General features: G+C 39.1%; 1 protein-coding gene across 1 annotated transcript in view; it reads right to left on the bottom strand.

The window, feature by feature from the left end:
* Positions 1–17,653, bottom strand: part of Map3k3 (mitogen-activated protein kinase kinase kinase 3) — a 66,371-nt gene that overhangs the window by 38,996 nt on the left and 9,722 nt on the right. The window contains exons 2-3 of the mRNA XM_028780374.1: positions 15,532–15,653; positions 1,639–1,679 (exon numbers count right to left, since the gene is read on the bottom strand). Of these exons, the coding sequence (XP_028636207.1) occupies positions 1,639–1,679; positions 15,532–15,653 (163 nt within the window). The remainder of the gene's footprint in view (positions 1–1,638; positions 1,680–15,531; positions 15,654–17,653) is intronic.

The raw sequence follows: 17,653 nt of genomic DNA, 5'->3' as shown, positions 1-17,653 counted from the left end.
GAGAGGGAGGGAGGGAGGGAGGGAGGGAGGGAGGGAGGGAGGAAGGAAGGAAGGAAGGAAGGAAGGAAGGAAGGAAAGAAAGAATTAAAGGGAAAAATCAGTAACAAAAAGACTCTTTCTCTCCAGCCTCAGTAAGAGGGAATGTCCCTCCCACAGTTCTGGAAAGCAACTAAGCTCAGAGGTAAGTTTTTCTACATCAAGCCTAACTGTGAGACAGTCACCCTGAACTGCTTCAAAGTCTAGTTATGATCAGAAACTGTGGCTTTCCAGAGCTAATAAGAGCCAAGCTGCTGCCACTGCACTGACTAACAGATCTTAGGAAATGCTGAATTGTGTCTTACTACTAAGTTTTTCAGAGGGAACTGGTTGTCCTCTCTGTCCTCTCACAGGATAGTCAAGGTCCTCTGCTTCTAAAATGGAATCCTATGAAAGTGAGTGCCTGGACAAATGGACAAATCACTACTTATTTCACTTTTTCTGTAAGTCCAAATCAACACGGCCCTTCATTTATAACAGACGGTTCAATAGTTAAGAGAACCAGCTGTTCTTCCAGAAGCCCTAGAGTTTGTCTCCCAGCACCCTCATAGCAGCTAACATCCTAGCTCCAGTTCTAGGGGATCCAGTACTCTCTTCTGGCCTCCTCAGGCACCTGGTACACAGGTGATGCACAGACAAACATGCAGGTAAAACATGTTCACATATAAGATTTAAAAAAAAAGGTATTAACACTAAAGAAAGTCCCCAATGACCGTCTTTACAAAATCTTAAGAAATGAAATACATGAAACTACAGATATCTGGCACAGAACAGCTTAAGTTTGGCTCTTTGGTACTACTAACTCTCTGAAGTCCTCAATCTTACACAGTACACAAACTGCAAAATGCCATGGTTCCTGAAAACAACTCCGTCAAAAAAAAAAAAAAAAAAAAAAAAAGGTAGATTTTCAAAACCTTGATAGCAGCATTCTGAGGCTCAGGCTTCAGAAAGCCACTCCTTCCTGACTACCTTAAATACTTGTGGTTTCTCTCTGGCAGCGTCTTTGAAATCAAACACATACACTTTCACAGTTCAAGTCTACTCACTGAGACTGCATACTACTTTGGGAACAGAGAATTCAGGAGACCGTAACTGCATAATTAAGCTCCAACACAATTGAGCTTTTGATTCCATATCTACTTCTGAAAAGTCTCTGGTGCTCTAAGTTTTTTTCATTCCTCAAAAACTGTCAGGCCAGAAACTAAAAAGTGCCAATGATGAAGTGGCAGCTTAACTTCCTTGCTACTGTCGGGACACAGGATATAGAACTGAGGGACAGCTCTGCTCCTCCCTCCTCTAGGTTTAGAACATCCCTAGACCTCAAGGCAGCCAACACTGAGATCACATGTAGGTGAGCAGAGAGCACACCCACAACACAGGGCCCTAAATGTTTCTTGATGAGCAGAGAATTAAGTTAAATCACATTTTTCTCTACTGAGAATTTCCACCTTGGTGTTTTGCAAAATAATTATAACTAAAACATTAACAAGAAACATGAATTAAAAAGAGAAAGGAAGTCTTAGAATATTACTAGAGGTAGTTTTGTGAGCTCAGTGCTTTTTCCCAGGACTTCAGCATACATTAACACAGAAGGCAACTTACCGTCTCTCCCCATTGTGTTCAAACTTGATTCTGACATCACTCTGCCAAAAAGAGTAACAAATAAGTTAGAGAGTTCTCTGAAGTTTCCGATAAGTCATGGATAGCCCTTTAGGCATTGGGCAAACATTACCATTAATAAAACACCTAATGGTTCCTGTTCTAGTTTCTCCACTCAGCAAAACCATTCTTTCCTTCAAACATGAAAATTCTGCTTTAATCTCCCCTCTTTTTTTCCTTCAAAAATTTTTCATGATATATTTTGATCATGTTTTCCCTTCCCCTAATTCCTCCCAGAACCTTCCCCACCTACCCAACTTTTTGGTTTTTTTTCTTACTCTTTCAAAAACAAACAGAAGCACTACAGTGATTTAAACCAGATTAGCTCCCACAGACTCCTGTTTAAATGCTAGTTAGTAGATCTTATTTAGGGCTGATTAGGAGGTATGGCAGGAGGAAGGTATGGTTGAAGGAAGTGTTTCACTGGGGGGAGGGGGTGTTTGAGGTTTAAAACGGCCATGTCAGCTACTGCTCCAGCATGCCTGTCTGCTTTCCACCATTGACGATCATGGACTAACCCCCCAATGAAATGCTTTCTTCATTTAAAAAAATATTGTTTTGTTTTGTTTTTATTTTTTGAGACAGGGTTTCTCTATGTAGCCCTTGCTATCTTAAAACTCAATCTGTAGACCAGGATAACCTTGAACTCAGAGATCTGCCTTCCTCTACCTCCCAAATGCTGGGATTAAAGGTATGTGCTACCACCACCCAGCAATTGTTTCTCTGTAAGAGTTGCCTTAGTTATGTAAGATGTCTCTTCACAGTAATAGAATACTGAGAAACCAACAAAAACACAAAACTAAAAATAAAAAAAAAATACACAAACTAAAAAATGCTAAAACAAAACAAACAAGGAAAGAGTTCATTTTTAATTACTCCTGGGCATGGGGCCTGCCCTGGAGTGAGGTTAACATACCCAGTGGCACTCCATTAGAAATAAATTGATTTCACTTTGCCAACAGGTATCAGTTGCAAACAACTTCTTAGGGGTTAAGGGTGGAACCCATGTCCACATCCCCCTCTCAGGGATAAAGACTATTATTTTCTAATGTGTTACAACAATTCAATTCAGAGACAACAAAACACAATCTTTTAGGATTTATTTTTTATTTTTAATTATGACTTTGTGTGCATATCTGTATGAGGTATGTGTACACGAGTATGGGTAAACTTGAAGGCCAGGGACACTGGATTCTCCTGTAGCTAGAGTTACAGGTGGCTGTAAACTGCCTAATGTGGGTGCTGAGAATCAAAGTGAGGTCCTGTGAAATAACAGCAAGTGCTCTCAACTGCTGAACTGTCTCTCCAGCTTCTAAACACTTTAACAAAATTCCTAAATGGCCACTCCTGGTTGGCTGCTCTGCTCTGAGACAATAGCTTTCTAGTTTTACACATTCACTATGTCTACAACTGACTCTAAATTTCTCTACCTATTGCAACCTGGCCATGATACCTTTACTTCTTAGGGCTGCAGAGACAGCTCAGTGATTAAGAACATGTATTGTTCCTGAAGATGACTAATGTTCAATTACCAGCACTCACAAGAGGTAGCTCACAACTGCTTGTAACTCCAGCTCCAGGAGATGCCTCTAACTTCAGGCATATGCATATATACATGCATACATACATATGTAAATAAATAAATAAATAAAATACTATTCCTTTTTGGCTGATTCAGCTAAACAAAGCAAGAAATCTTGCTGCATATCTTTCTAGTTACAGATAATGTAACATCGCTTATCATTTCTTTTTTTTTTTCTTTTTGGTTTTTCGAGACAGGGTTTCTCTATGTAGCCCTAGCTGTGCTGGAAGTCACTTTGTAGACCAGGCTGGCCTTGAACTAAGAAATCCACCTGCCTCTGCCTCCCAAGTGCTGGGATTAAAGGCGTGCGCCATCACTGCCCAGCTCGCTTATCATTTCTATGTCTCAGTGTTTACAACTGCAGAATGGGACTAAACATACCTTGCAGAGTTGCTATGAGAACTAAATGAGATAATAATATTAGGAAAATATCTGACATGAAGTAGACATGTAATAAATGGTTTTTGGTTCTATAGCTGCTGTTGTTAGTTCTATCATTTATTTCCCACAATCCTCCCAAGGTTACCCCACTAAACTAGGAAACTAGACAGGTAACTTTAGGTATTGTTCTTACTTAATTTAATCCAAAGTGACTATCCAGATAGCCTATAAATTTTGGAAAGGCTAGGATTGCTTATCTAGTTTCTGTACCCCTGTGCCAAAAAAAGGAATGGCATATTATATGTGTAGTTAGTAACATTTGTTAAATGGATGGATATAAGAACAAAACTAAGTGTAAATGTCAGAAATAAAATGTAAACTGGGGCTGGAGAGATAGCTCAGTGTTCAAGAGCACTGACTGCTCTTCCAGAGGACCTGAGTTCAATTCCCAGCAACCACATTGTGGCTTACAACCATCTGCAATGGGGTCTGATGCCCTCTTCTGGTGTGTCTGAAGACAGCAAGTGTACTCACATATATAAAATAAATAAATCTTTTAAAAAAAGAATATATGGCTGTATAATCTTGTTTGTAGAAAAAATTGTAAGCAACAATTAATTAAATTTGTATGTGGGGCTGACTGCTGCCTACTTTTAAAAAAAAAGTAAACTGGGTCCCAGTTAGTTGCAAAAACTTTGAGTGAAATTGAAAATGACAGGAAAAGGAAAGAGATATCAGAGAAGAAAAAAACAGGGTATAGCATTTTGAAAGTAATATTGTCAGGAAATCAGTAAAAAACAGATGAAAGAGAAAAACAGCTCATAATCAATGAAAATTATTCTGAAAAAGACAAATTAGTAGACTGTAGCTGGGAAGAAAGAGGGCTTTAGGCATCTAAAGATGAGGAACATGCAGAACGACACAGCAGAAAAGGAAGGGAGTTTGTAAGGAGGGAAGTATGCATAAAGAACTTCCTTTTCCCAGGGGATTATAAAGCTAGGATTTCTTTCCAATTCTTGAAATGGAATACTGGTTCTAATACATACCCTAAAAATTACTGCCATTCTCAAAGAGATTTCATATATGTAAAAACTTATACTTTGTTTAATAATAGTAATTAAAATCATTATGTGTTTACTCTTAATGTAAAATATTAATATTTCAAAAATAGTGACTGAATGCAGATCTCTTTAATTCATGGCCTAAGAGAGCAGGATTTTCATGTCTGTTTCTGCTTTCAATCTATTGTAATAACCTATATCATGAAGCCTCTGGTAAAATCTCACTATACATCCTTACGAGGATGAGGTAAACAAGGCATAACATCACAGCATTATTATGAAAATAGTTTTAACTCCATATACTCCCAGTGTCTTTCAAAGGACCAAGCAGTGTCCTACGGGGTCTCTAGGCTATACCTTAAGAATCATTAAACTAGAATAAAAGAATATCAGAGCCATATAGATAATTCAGGGACCAGTGAGATGATTCAGCTGATAAAGACGCCTGCAGCCAAACCTGATCCAAATGGTGAAGAAAAAGAACCAACTTTCCAAAGTTGCCCTCTGATCTCAGTACACATATCCTGGAATACACATACACATAGAACAAACGAAAATATAATTTAAATTTCTTAAAATTATGGCTTAAAGCATAGTAAAAGTATTCATTCGTCAACTAGACCAACACTGTATTTAGATACCCCTATAAAAAAAACCTTCCTCAGAACCTTTATTGAACTGATAGAACCAATCTATTCCATGGTGGGCCATAACTCAAGCATTGTTCTATGTTAAATTAGTGCAAAAGGGAACTGAACTTTTTACTCTAAACCCCAAATCACTTCTACCAAAGTCTAAGCAAGCCCATGACTAGCAAAACAGTATAAAAAGATGCCTTTTCTGATGCTATGATACAACAGAATGCAGACTACAACGGATATCATCCTGTGCCCAGATATCTGGGCTAATTCCCAAATCTGAGTTTCTTCTGTCTGCCACAAATATAAAGACAACTATTGCTCAACTCCTTCACTATTCTCCTTGGTTTAGTTTAAATCTATTCGAATCTGACTTCTATGACTTGGTTCCAGCCTAAAGAACTTAACAGCATCCTAACCACTTCTGCTCTTTTGTTGGTTCCTCTTTCCTGGCCTCTCTTACCCCTCCCCCAACATGTGACCACCCAGGCTTTGGATTTCTGGCTTTTTGCTCTTCTCAATACCTTCTCTTCAGTCAACCGCTAAACAGAGAATTCTCATAGCCCTAAGCCCACCCCAATCTAAGGTGAAGCAAAGCTTCATCTGCCTGACATCTATTTGAAGCAGATATGAATTCGTTAAGAAGGTAGCACTGGAGACCAGAGAGAGAACCCAGAGGATAGAGGCACTTATTGCCAAGTGAAAAGACCATTGGATTCACATGGTAGGAGAGAACCATCTCCCTCTGACCTCCACAGGTATACAGACACTGGCACATAGACAGACAGACAGACACACACACACACAGGCACATTCTCTCTCCCCCACCCCCCATTCCTCTCCTCTCCTCCCTGTGCCCTCTCAATTAGAAGTAGCAACAGCAGCCACTTTTAGTCCCAAAACTCAGGAAGCAGAGGCAGAGGCAGGTGGATCTCTATGAGTTCAAGGCTAGACTGATCTACATAGTGAGTTCCAGGACAGCCAGGGTTACATAAAGAGACTCTGTTTTTTAAAAAAAAAAAAAATTAATAATTAAGATAGTGTTGGGGACTGAAGAGATAGCTCAGAGGCTAGAAGCATCTGTTGCTCTTGCAGAAGGTTGGGATTTGGTTCTTAGTACCCAACAAAGTGGCTCACAACTGTCTATGACTGCAACTCCAGGGGATCTGATGCCCTCTTCTGACGTCCTTGGTCACCAGAAATGTGCATATTATACATACATACATACATACATACATTTAGGCAAAATACTCAAACACATAAAAAAGCTTTTTTTTTAAATGTCAGCACAAGAGTTAAACTACCTTCTTTAAGTTCTGATTCGACATTTTCCTGGCTGTGTGACCTTGCTCTTGTCATTTAACCCTCTCTGTGACTCCGTTTTCTCACGTGTAAAGTGAGGCTAGTGACAGTACTTTACTGGATAGACTTTTCAAAATTTAAATTATATAATCACATAATGAGATTCGAATAATATCTGACCTTCGAATTCTCAAACTCCACTATCTTTTAGCCAAAATACTTGGAAGTAAAATGTTCTGGACTGCACACTTAGGACTTAGAAAGGTAGCATGATGTGTACTCTGTGTATCATATGATGCATCTTTCTCACTGAGGGCAGCAGCTATGGAAGCAACCTACAGCCAAGGCAAAATACTTTCAACTTATTTCCAGAAGTTAGCTGTGTGTGGTTCTGATCAACAGCTGGGACAGAACTGAGTTCTACACTCTGGCAGCTGGATGTTTCAAGGTAGTACCTGCCCCACTCAACCTGAGTCTAATGATTATGGAGAAAGCTATCCTCCTCATACTGGACACACCAGGTTAAGCCACAGAGATTCAAGGTTTATTTGTTAATATAGTATATGGTTTGTTTTGTTGTCAAATGAAGTTCTGCAAATAAAAAACTGGGACTGAAGAGATGGTTCAGTGGTTAAGAGCACTGGCTGCTCCTCCAGAGGACTCCTGTTCAGGTCCCAATACCCATACAGCACCTTACAACCTTCTATAACTCCAATTCCAGAAGACCTGATGGCCTTTGCTGATATCTTCTGGCACCAGGCATGCACCTGGCTCATATACATAGTTAAAGCAAAACAAGCAAACACATGAAATAAAAATAAATCCATCCCAGAGATAAACACAGACACCTGCATACTCATCTACATACTCACAGATCTCTACGATCTTGAACCTTTCCTTCCTTCTCCCTTAGTCTCCCCTTAAATGTCTTGAGCATGAAACTGCTTCCCATTCTTCCTGGTATCACCACTGCTGAGACCCTTTCCCTTAGTCCTCAATTCTTTAATTGTTTATTTTGTTTTTTGAGATTTTTGTTTTCTGTTTCTATCTCTATCTCTATCTCCAAGGCATTTTTTGCTGTCCTGGAATGCACTAAATAGACCAGACTGGCCTTGAACTCACAGAGATCCACCTGCCTCTGCCCCTGAGTGTTGCATTAAGTATGTGTGCCACCATTCTCTGCTAATTCTGGATTCTTAAAGCCATTTCTACACTTCTCAGTTTTCCTCTTCCACCCACTCTATTCTTTTGTTTCCTATTACGTATCCTACTCATTCTACATTTTCCAATCCCAGTCATCTACTTACCTCTCTTACCATGTTCCTTCCTGTTACAAAAAATTATCAGTGATGTCCCTGACCCATAGAAAAAAGTCTCTATTCTCTGCTCTCATTTGAAGCCTCTTCAGTTTACCTAACTATACTATACAACCTATTCCCGCAGGAACCCTGTTCTCCAGCCAGCAAAATGGGTACCTTATTTCCTCAAACATGCTAGTCCTTCCCCTAGGTCTTTAATCACCCCTTTCCTAGTTGTTACTCCTTATTCTCATCCAACTAAACTTTTATATCCTTTACACCTGGTTCAATGCCACTTCTACTTGAAATCATAAAGGCTATGGCCCAAGCTCACACTTTTCACTTTTCTGGCTTCTGCCAGGGCTCTCTCTATACCACATCAAGATACACAGCCAAGTCTAGCTATCATTTCTCTCTCAAATCCTCCCTCTCACTTTTCTCACCCCCAACCCTCATTTTTTTCCCCAAGACAAGTTCTCACTATATAGATCTGGCTGGCATAAAACAGTGATCTTCCCACATCTTCTGAATGAATGCTGGGGTTATAAGCATTGACCCATGCCCATCTTCCTCTTCTCCCTTCCCTCTCTCTTTTCCAGGTACCTTCCCATTTCCCAGTACTGTGTGATTTCTGGAGTACACAAAACATGGCATATTTTGAGGGGAATGTCTTAAAGAAGCTTGACTACAGACATACATTAAACTGGCTGGAGAGGTGTCACAGCTACTGAGAAAAAAAAATTCAATCCAAAGACTCAGGCTTGGGGTATAGCTCAATGCCTGACTAGCATAAACAGGCTTTAGGGTGGATCTCCAGTACCATGAAACCGAGTATGGTAGCACCTCCTATAATCCTACCATTTGGGAGATGGAGGCAGGAGGATTAAAATTCAAGGTCGTCCTCTGCTATGAAGTAATTTAAAGCAAACTGGGTTATATGAAGCCATGTTTCAAAAAATTAAAAACAAGCTGTGATGGTCTGAATGAAAATACTTCCCCATAAACTCGTAAGAAGTGCCATTGTTGGAGGTCTGGCCTTGTTGGAGGAAGCGTATAACTGGGAGAGGGGGACCTCTGAGATTTCAAAAGCTCAAGCCAGGTCTAGTGGTTCACTGTCTCTTCCTGTTGCTTTTTGGATCCAGACGTAGAACTCTCAGCTACCTCTCCAGCAACATGTCTGCCTGCATAACATCATGCTTCCTGACATGACAATAATGGACCTCTGAATTGTAAGCCAGCCCCAGTCAAATGCTTTTCTTTATAAGAGTTGCCATGGTCATGATTTTTCTTCACAGCAATAAAACCCTAATTAAGACACAAGCAAGCAAACAAACAAAAAAACACAAAAGCAACGAACAAACAGCAAAAATATAACTCAGGTTCAGCCAAATCAAGTCCCTGGTTCAAAGGTAGAGTTGACAGGGCAAGCCTCAAGGTTGATTCAAACCCAACAAGGACAATATGAAATGCTGACAATAACACCAAACTTTCACAGAAATGATTTCAAGTCTGCACATGGACTCCAAAGGGCATGATGGGACATAGACAGGTGAACAAATGTTTTGCTAAAGCAGACATGTGATGTTTAGAAAGAATATAAATATGACCCCACAGAAGGTGGAAGCTTGAATATTGGTTTGTTTTGCTCTGCCTTGCTAGTCTTTGCTAATTGCACGCATGTTTGCCTTAAAATGTGTTGCTGATCTTCGATTGTGGTTACTTCATAGAGAGAAACTCACCAAAGAGGTTGTCATGAGACCCCTGCAGCTTCTTGCCACTTCCGAACACTCAGGCCCACTGGCGAGCCTCATGACTTCTTCTGGACTGAACTGGATTGAACTGATTTGTGTGTGGTGTAGTGTCTGCCAAGTGGGCCAGACTGCAGCTGCTGATTTGTGTTTGCTGTTTGCTAGTGGACTGAACTGAGAACAATGACGACTGGAATCACCCCAAAGAACTATTTCTAAACAGGTCTACTTTACCCATATCCTAATAACCTTTCTTTTCCACTTCCTCTGGTGGGTGTTGGGCTAGAGGGGAGGTTAAACCTTTATTAAAGTAGGTCATGAAAAATATATGCCCTACACCAGGGTCTTACTATGTAGCCCTGGTTGGCCTGAAACTCACAGATATCTGACTCCTCTGCCTCTCTAGTTCTGGAATTAAAGGCATGTGCCATCAGAGCAAACTACCTGCTGTGTGTTTGGGTGGTTCCTTACCCATTTGGAACTGTGGTCCTTTTGCCAAAGATAGTAAATAAGTTAAATGAAAAGGAAAACAAAAATATTTTTATAAATGTGACAAGTCATAAGAAATTAATGGAAGGACTTCTAGGCTTACATGTATCTTATTTTCAAGCTGGGCAGCCCTCATCAGTAATCTCTAAAAAAGAAAAGGAATTCTGAAGAGTTATGAGTGGGTCTACCATAGGAACAGCCTACTCAGTGTGACTGATGCTTTTATCTACTCAGATGATAGCATGAGATGAGAGCCATAACCCAGCTGTGCGAATATGTAGCTTGGGCTGAGCCCAGAGTGTTTCTTTCTCTGTTCTAACTATCCCCCAGTCCCACACCTGGAAGCTTCTAATTACCTACAATCTAATCTTCCAAGCTGACTGATTTAATCCAGCCTCTCTCAGCTTCTGACTGAATTTCTTTACTTGGCATCATACTAACTTTGCCAATATATTCTACTCTTCTGGCTCCTCATTCTCTGGTTCTGTCTTCACCTGTGTCTAGCTTGTTCTCTCTGAAACCTGTCTCTGTAAACTGTCTGGGCGCAACTGCCATACATACACACCACAACACACACCACTTTTCTTTCTCTCTTTCTCTCCCTCCGCTTCTCTCTCTCTGCTCTTAAGTAAGCTCTCTTTCCTATGCTGTTCTCATGTGCATTAGGCATATCCTATCTCTAATACATTTCATCAAATCTTTCTCTGATTTGTCATTTTATCTGCCCCTTAATTGAATATCACTTTCAAACATGGTGGCTTCCTTCTACAAACTAACCTTACCTTCACTGTTAGGGATCAAAGATGTGTAATAAGCGCATGTCTGCATTCCAGCCAGATCACACAGATCTAGAAGGTCTTTGGATGTGAACTTTTGCCAGAGCAGCCATGTTGCTGGATTAAAATTCTTCTATAGCTCTGTCTCTGGCCCTAAAACTCTCTAGTCTGGAACTGGAAACTAAGGCCCTGCCCTGCTTGTGCCTGCCATGAAGAAAGCAGCTTTCCCATCCAGACATATCCACTATTGAGTACCTGAAGAATCAGATCCCGACCTTGGAATCTGTGCAAGTATAGAGAAGATTAGTAAGATTTAAGAAACAGAACTCATGGAAATAAGGATTATGTTTCTTCCTCCAATTTGATCTTCAGAAATTTGGCTAGAGTCAGAAGTTTGCAAAAGACCATCAATTAGATAGTAACGACAAGCCAATAAAGGCAGCAAAACCTTAAGACTTTTAGTTCCACAACAACATGCACAGTTCTGGTTAGAAATTTAATTTCCCCAAAGCTCAAATCCATAGTGCTAAAACACAGAAGAGATTATATAATAACTACAACTTTACATTTGTGTTTTTTTATGATATGAAAAATGCATATTCTGATCTTGCAAAATTCTTAAGTAGAAACAATGCACATTAAATATCTCTCTAATTCAAATGGAAAAACTGAGGTTCACAAAAGCTATCTGAATTACATTCAGTACAATTTTTGTGAGTAGAAACTAACAGGTCTATTTATTTCCTGGCTGTACTCCAAATCTTTGTGTGAAAGCTCCACAAACTGTAAAGTGTTGCTTATATATGTGTTTATAGTCACTGACATTGTTAACTGCTATCATAAAACTCTGTGTCAACAGGTGATTAACAGTCTGTGACTGCTGGGTGGTGTACTTTTCACTACACTAAGTTGCCAGCTCCATGAAGAACTAGCAACCATTAATAGTGAACTGTGAATTGAAGTGCTAAAGAGATGTTGTGTAGCAAAGACTGTAAAGCCATGGACTGGATGTGTCATACATCCAAGATGTTCAGCCAGCTCTTACTATGCTCTTGGCTTCCAGGGACCTAACATACAGATGGGAAATTACAAAAAAAAAACAAAAAACAAAAAAACCAAAAACCCACAAACCTATCTCCTAACAAGTGTTTACAGCTCAGACCCCACTGCCTATGAATTCCCATAACTACTTAGAAGACATATTTATACTCGAATGTATTTTCTCTTTCAATTGGCTAGGACGCTTGTTTATTTAGGGAAGTGGATGTCTAAAGTCTTGGCAAGCGGATATTTGAATTAGGTTTTCTAGTTCTTCCAGTCCTCAGACCCAAAAAATTCTGTCAATGAACCCAGCTCTTTTGGCTTCTCTTGCTTTGCCAACTTGGTATTGCCATTCTCACACTGAAGGGCTATTTGTCTCTGCCAACACTGTTCTACCTTTGAATAAACAATTTTGCCCACCAGCCAAAATATATGATTATCTTTCACTTCAACTCTGTGGTTTGAATTTTTACTCAGATTTAACATTTCTTAGTCCAATTTGGCATCTCAGCTATTTAAATTAGGTTTTTATTTTTCATCCCCTCTTTTCTTAAACACAGATCTCTGGCAGAAAACAAAATGGTAATGAAAAAAACTATTTTATGGGCTAGAAAGATGGCTCACCAGTTAAGAACACTGGCTACTCTTTCAGAGAACCTGAGTTCAATTCCCAGCATCCACCTGGTGGCTCACAACCATCTGTACTTCCATGTCCAGAGGATCCACCTCCTCTTCCAACAGCAGTGTACACTAGGTATGCATGTGGTACATAGACATACATGCAGGTAAAACACCAATAAACATAATAAAAACAAGCAAAACCCCAAAACACTATACTATCTCAAACATAAGTTACTATAACAAAAAGAGTAATAATAAATGATGATTCACTCCATAAACAAATGACTCACATTGTTGGGCTCTTTTCATTACATTAACCTATAAACACATCCTCTTGAGTATCTCCTGTACCCCATCTCATTCAATTTCTTAGAAATGCACTTGTTGTTTTCAAGATTTTGCTAAATACTTAGCAGAATCATCATTTCCCAAAATAAATCATTCTACAATCTTGAGTTCATTTAAAAAAAAAGTATCGCCGGGCAGTGGTGGCACACGCCTTTAATCCCAGTACTTGGGAGGCAGAGGCAGGCGGATTTCTGAGTTCGAGGCCAGCCTGGTCTACAGAGTGAGTTCCAGGACAGCCAGGGCAATACAGAGAAACCCTGACTCAAAAACCAAAAAAAAAAAAAAAGTATCTTGATAATGTTATTGCCATTTTACCAAATAGTATAAAATCTTGAGTTTCCATCAAACACACACATCACCCCTTAGTGCTAGGAATTGAGCCTTGTGCACACTACCAACTGAGCTATCTCTGATCCTTGAGCTTAAAATTTTAAAACAGCCATGTCAGTTCTTCTTCACATACACCCAAGAATACAATATTAAAGATGATTCATTAATAAGCTTATCACAATGCAGAAACTAATAGCCTATGTAGAAGGCATGAATTCACTAATGAATCTATACATTTCTAAGCATGTAATATCTTTTCGTCATCCCACCCCCAGCCCCAGAAAAAGGGCCTTATACTGTTCATAAAGTTGTTTTGTCCAATACAATAGCCACAAGCCACATACAGCAATTTAATTTAATTAAAATTAAAGAAAACAGAAAATCCAGTTGCTCAACAGTTGCATGTAGTCAGTGGCTACCATACGGGATAACACAGAAGTGGAATATTCCTGACCGCACAGAACCTTTGGACAGCACTAACAGAGGCTGCTGCTGAATAATATTATTGTGAGAAATGGTCCCTAAAAGACAAATTTGAGTCACACTAACCAATGACCTCTTCCAGCACTAGTGGCAAGTTTAAAAGCACATCTCAGCTTTCACAAGTAATTGGGTCCTTACCAAAACTTTCTTTTTTTCACTGGCCCTAGCACATGAGCTTGTGGTTATTGTGGGGCTGCTCAGAAGCACTGAGCTGCTGTCATTATGTTTTTTCTTTAAAAATTAAAAAAAAAATCTGAGGTTAATAACTTGTATCCTTCACACAACAGAAAACTTCTTGGTGTTATTCAGTAAATTGTGGAGCCAAAGAGCCAAGAGGTCTTGTTATGATTGCTTTCTAATAGATACTTAATCCATTCTACAATCTCCAGAGCCACTGACTTCTTTATACAGCAGCAGGCACATTTTTTTGCTTTTTAAAGCAAGATTTTTAGGTAGCAGCTTTTAAGCTCTAAGCAGGATTCCTATGAAACTATCTGGGGCAATCTCTTGGCCTTTTCTTGGAGTGGTCCCTTAGGACCTTTTCTTCACCCATTAATTGCTATCCATGCCAACAGTCCAGTTAAGAAAAGATCAGCTAAGTGGAGCTGTGTTAGCAAGCACACTCCACACATAGGAAGACAGGAAGGAAAGTGAGGTCATTAGACTGAAGCCATGGGGGAGGGGACTCACTTCTGGTAAAATGTTCCTTCCCAACATGGCTTGAATACAAGTAAATTACAGCACAGGAGAAACCACATGAAAAGTATAAAAATGAGTCCTAATTTGTTATTTCATCCAGTTCTGTAAGATAATTACAATAGAAGCAGCTTTCTAAACTAATCTTTTTAACATGAAACAAAAACACTCCTCTAACCCCCAGGGAACTAGAATTCCTAAAGGCAGGAAATACTCTGGGAGGGTATATCTAGCAGACCACAGATGAAACAAAATTCTAAAGTCTTATAATTTCTTTGTAGCTCTGAACAATTGATAGACAAAGTTAAATGAGAAGAGGTTAGGTAACAGGAATACCAACAGGGAGAATGTCCTGGACAAATTTTCATCAAGCATATATACTTAGATACTACAGCCATTACACAGAGCACTAGACATCCATTAGACTTTGTGGGATCCTATCCATCCACTCTTCTTTGAAGGCCATCTTACCCAGGAAACAGGATGATAAGTGATACTAGACATGAGATGATGATTTCAACGTCACATAAATTTAAATGTTAGCAAAAATAGAAAATGTTTTCCTAAAGCAACACATGACTCTCAATAAAGACATTCTCAAATAGCCAAGCCAATAATGAAAAACAATAATAAAATCATTCAGCATTGCTCTTAAATTGTTACGTGATTCTTAATAAATGAATTACCTTTCTTAATTATATTTTACATAAGCTAATGTAAAAATTAATTATTTTTCCTCCCATACAGAAGACCTCCCAAGTTACAGATCATGAATCTGATCTGTCAAATAATCAGTAAAAGCAAAAGAATTATATAATAAAGGGAAAAATATTCTTATTCTTCATAGATGAAATGCTATGCCAAGAACTATAGCTCTTGGACCCATACCTGGCTGCTACATATCATTAACTATTTAACGGAAGTGTGACAGGGACCAACAGCATTCATGTCTAGTATTAGAGTAGTCTTAGCTTCTCATATATTTCTCATTTAAAAACCCTCCCCAATAAATTAAGTCAAGTTCTACTAGAGCCACACATACCTGCCTGTTTAGGTGACCTGTGTCCTTGTTCTTCATGGTCTCATATCCAGACACCCGAGGACGTCGGCTCATCTGGAGGGCCACCAGGTCCTTCATGATCGAGTCTAATGCCTCTTGTTCATCTGCATTTAAAGACAGCATGTGGGCTAAGATACTTCAAACACAGAACAATAGAGCACTATTTCCACAAATTATATGACTAATATTCCAGGGAGTAAAATGACAGACCCTGATCCAGATATGGGAGCACATGCCTAAATGCCCACACTTAAGAGGCAGAGGATCACTCCACTGCAAGTATGCAGCCAGCCAGGGAATACAGCAAGATCATTCCAAAATAACAATACAGACACTGTAACTACAGTCACATAGTGGTTAAAAAGATAATTAAGGTCAAGCTGTAGCAATCTAAATTTTAATGTTTTCTTAATAGTCCTCCAGACTTCTGGAAATGCACTGATTGGGTCTGAGAAAATATTCAACGACAGAAGAATTCAACCATGAAAAACCTGAAAAGTTGGAGTAAGGAACAGCACAGCATAATACAGTTGGCTACTGAATGCAAATATAAATTCAGCAAGCTAATAAGGGGCAGGACTGGTCCCAGACCTAGTCTTCCTTCCTTTCTTCCATTCTTCCTTCCTTCTTTTTTTTTCTAAGGCAGGGGCTCACTATGTATGTAGTTCAGGCTAGCCCAGAACATGACATCCTCCTGTCTTAGCAGCCTAAGTGGGATTTTTACAGGATTAGCAACCATACCCAGCCAGACTTATTCTTAAAGCACTATGTGTAAAAGAGGACATCTTAAAGGACCCAAGCTGCTTTAAATACAGTTGTTTTTACATGCCTAACCTTTAAATACTGCTTCTAACTACAAATTTTACAGGTAGATCAGCTTCTGATATGGAGGTCAAAGAGTAGCTCTCCTGGCCACAGCAATTAGTCACCTTCAACTCACTGGCTTTACTTTAATCCCTTTCTCTTGAAACACTGTCGAATACTAGAGTTCTCACCCTCTGAAGACAAACTGTTCAAAACCCAGAACACAAATCAGCCCAATCTCAAGTTTTAAAATTCTCCCAGAAATCTTTACCCATTCATAACATTTAAAGGTTGAAAATAAGTGTATCTGTTGATCTGGACGAGAACATGAGGATAAATTGTCATACTCCTCAAATGACTCACTTGGGAACTTAGGGCACACCTTTAAAAAAGCAAGTTAAAAAAAAAAAAGAAACTCCACCCAAAGAGAATGCCCATCTTCTGCCCTTTATTCTTGTCCTTATATTAATACTGCAGAGGAAAGAAAACACTACATAATTCTGGTTTCTTCTCCAGCTTCACTTGCCTCTTACCTTTTCCTAAAATACCTCTGAAGGAAAGACAGAGAGAAAGATTCCTATAAAGGTATTTTTGACTGTTCATAAAAGTAAAATTAAATTTAAAACCTGCAAGAAAAAAAGTAGTTTCCCATATAATTCCACTTTAAAATATATACAAAAATTATTAGTCCAGTACAGTGGCCCATGCTCTTTAACCCAAGTACTGAAGAGACTTGAAGGTTCTTAACTTGGAGACTAACCTGGACAATACAGCAAGACCCTGCCCCGCCTCCCTCCCCCACCAAAAAAAAAAAAAAGGAAAGATGTATTACACATATAATTCTAGTACTCAAAAGATTAGAAAACTTCAATAAAATAACAAATGAGGAAGTAGGTTCTTCATCAACTATTTTATATTTTTTCTAGCAATTTCTCTATTGGCTTTTTAAAGAGAGAGATTATGATGTAGGTAAAGTAGAGGCCAGTTGGCACATCTATGGAGAATTTGCTTGTTTTATTGTTTTTAATCTAATAAACAAACAAACAAACAAACAAACAAAAGCCAATCATGGTGGCACACACCCAGCACTCAGAAACAGAGGCAAGTGGATCTTTGTGACTTCAAGACCAGCCTGTATATAGTTCTAGGCCATCCAGGGCAACATAGTAAGACCTGTCTCAAAAAAAAAAAAAAAAGTTTTTAAGGGCTGGAGAGATGGCTCAGTGTTAAGAACAAAGGCTGTTCTTGCAGGGAGCCTAGGTTGGATTCCCAGCATCTACATAGAGCTTATAACCATCCA

This window comes from Grammomys surdaster, unplaced genomic scaffold (genome assembly GCF_004785775.1).
Source record: "Grammomys surdaster isolate TR1022 unplaced genomic scaffold, NIH_TR_1.0 371, whole genome shotgun sequence".
NCBI lineage: Eukaryota > Metazoa > Chordata > Mammalia > Rodentia > Muridae > Grammomys > Grammomys surdaster.
This window is presented reverse-complemented; position numbering and strand designations above follow the sequence as displayed.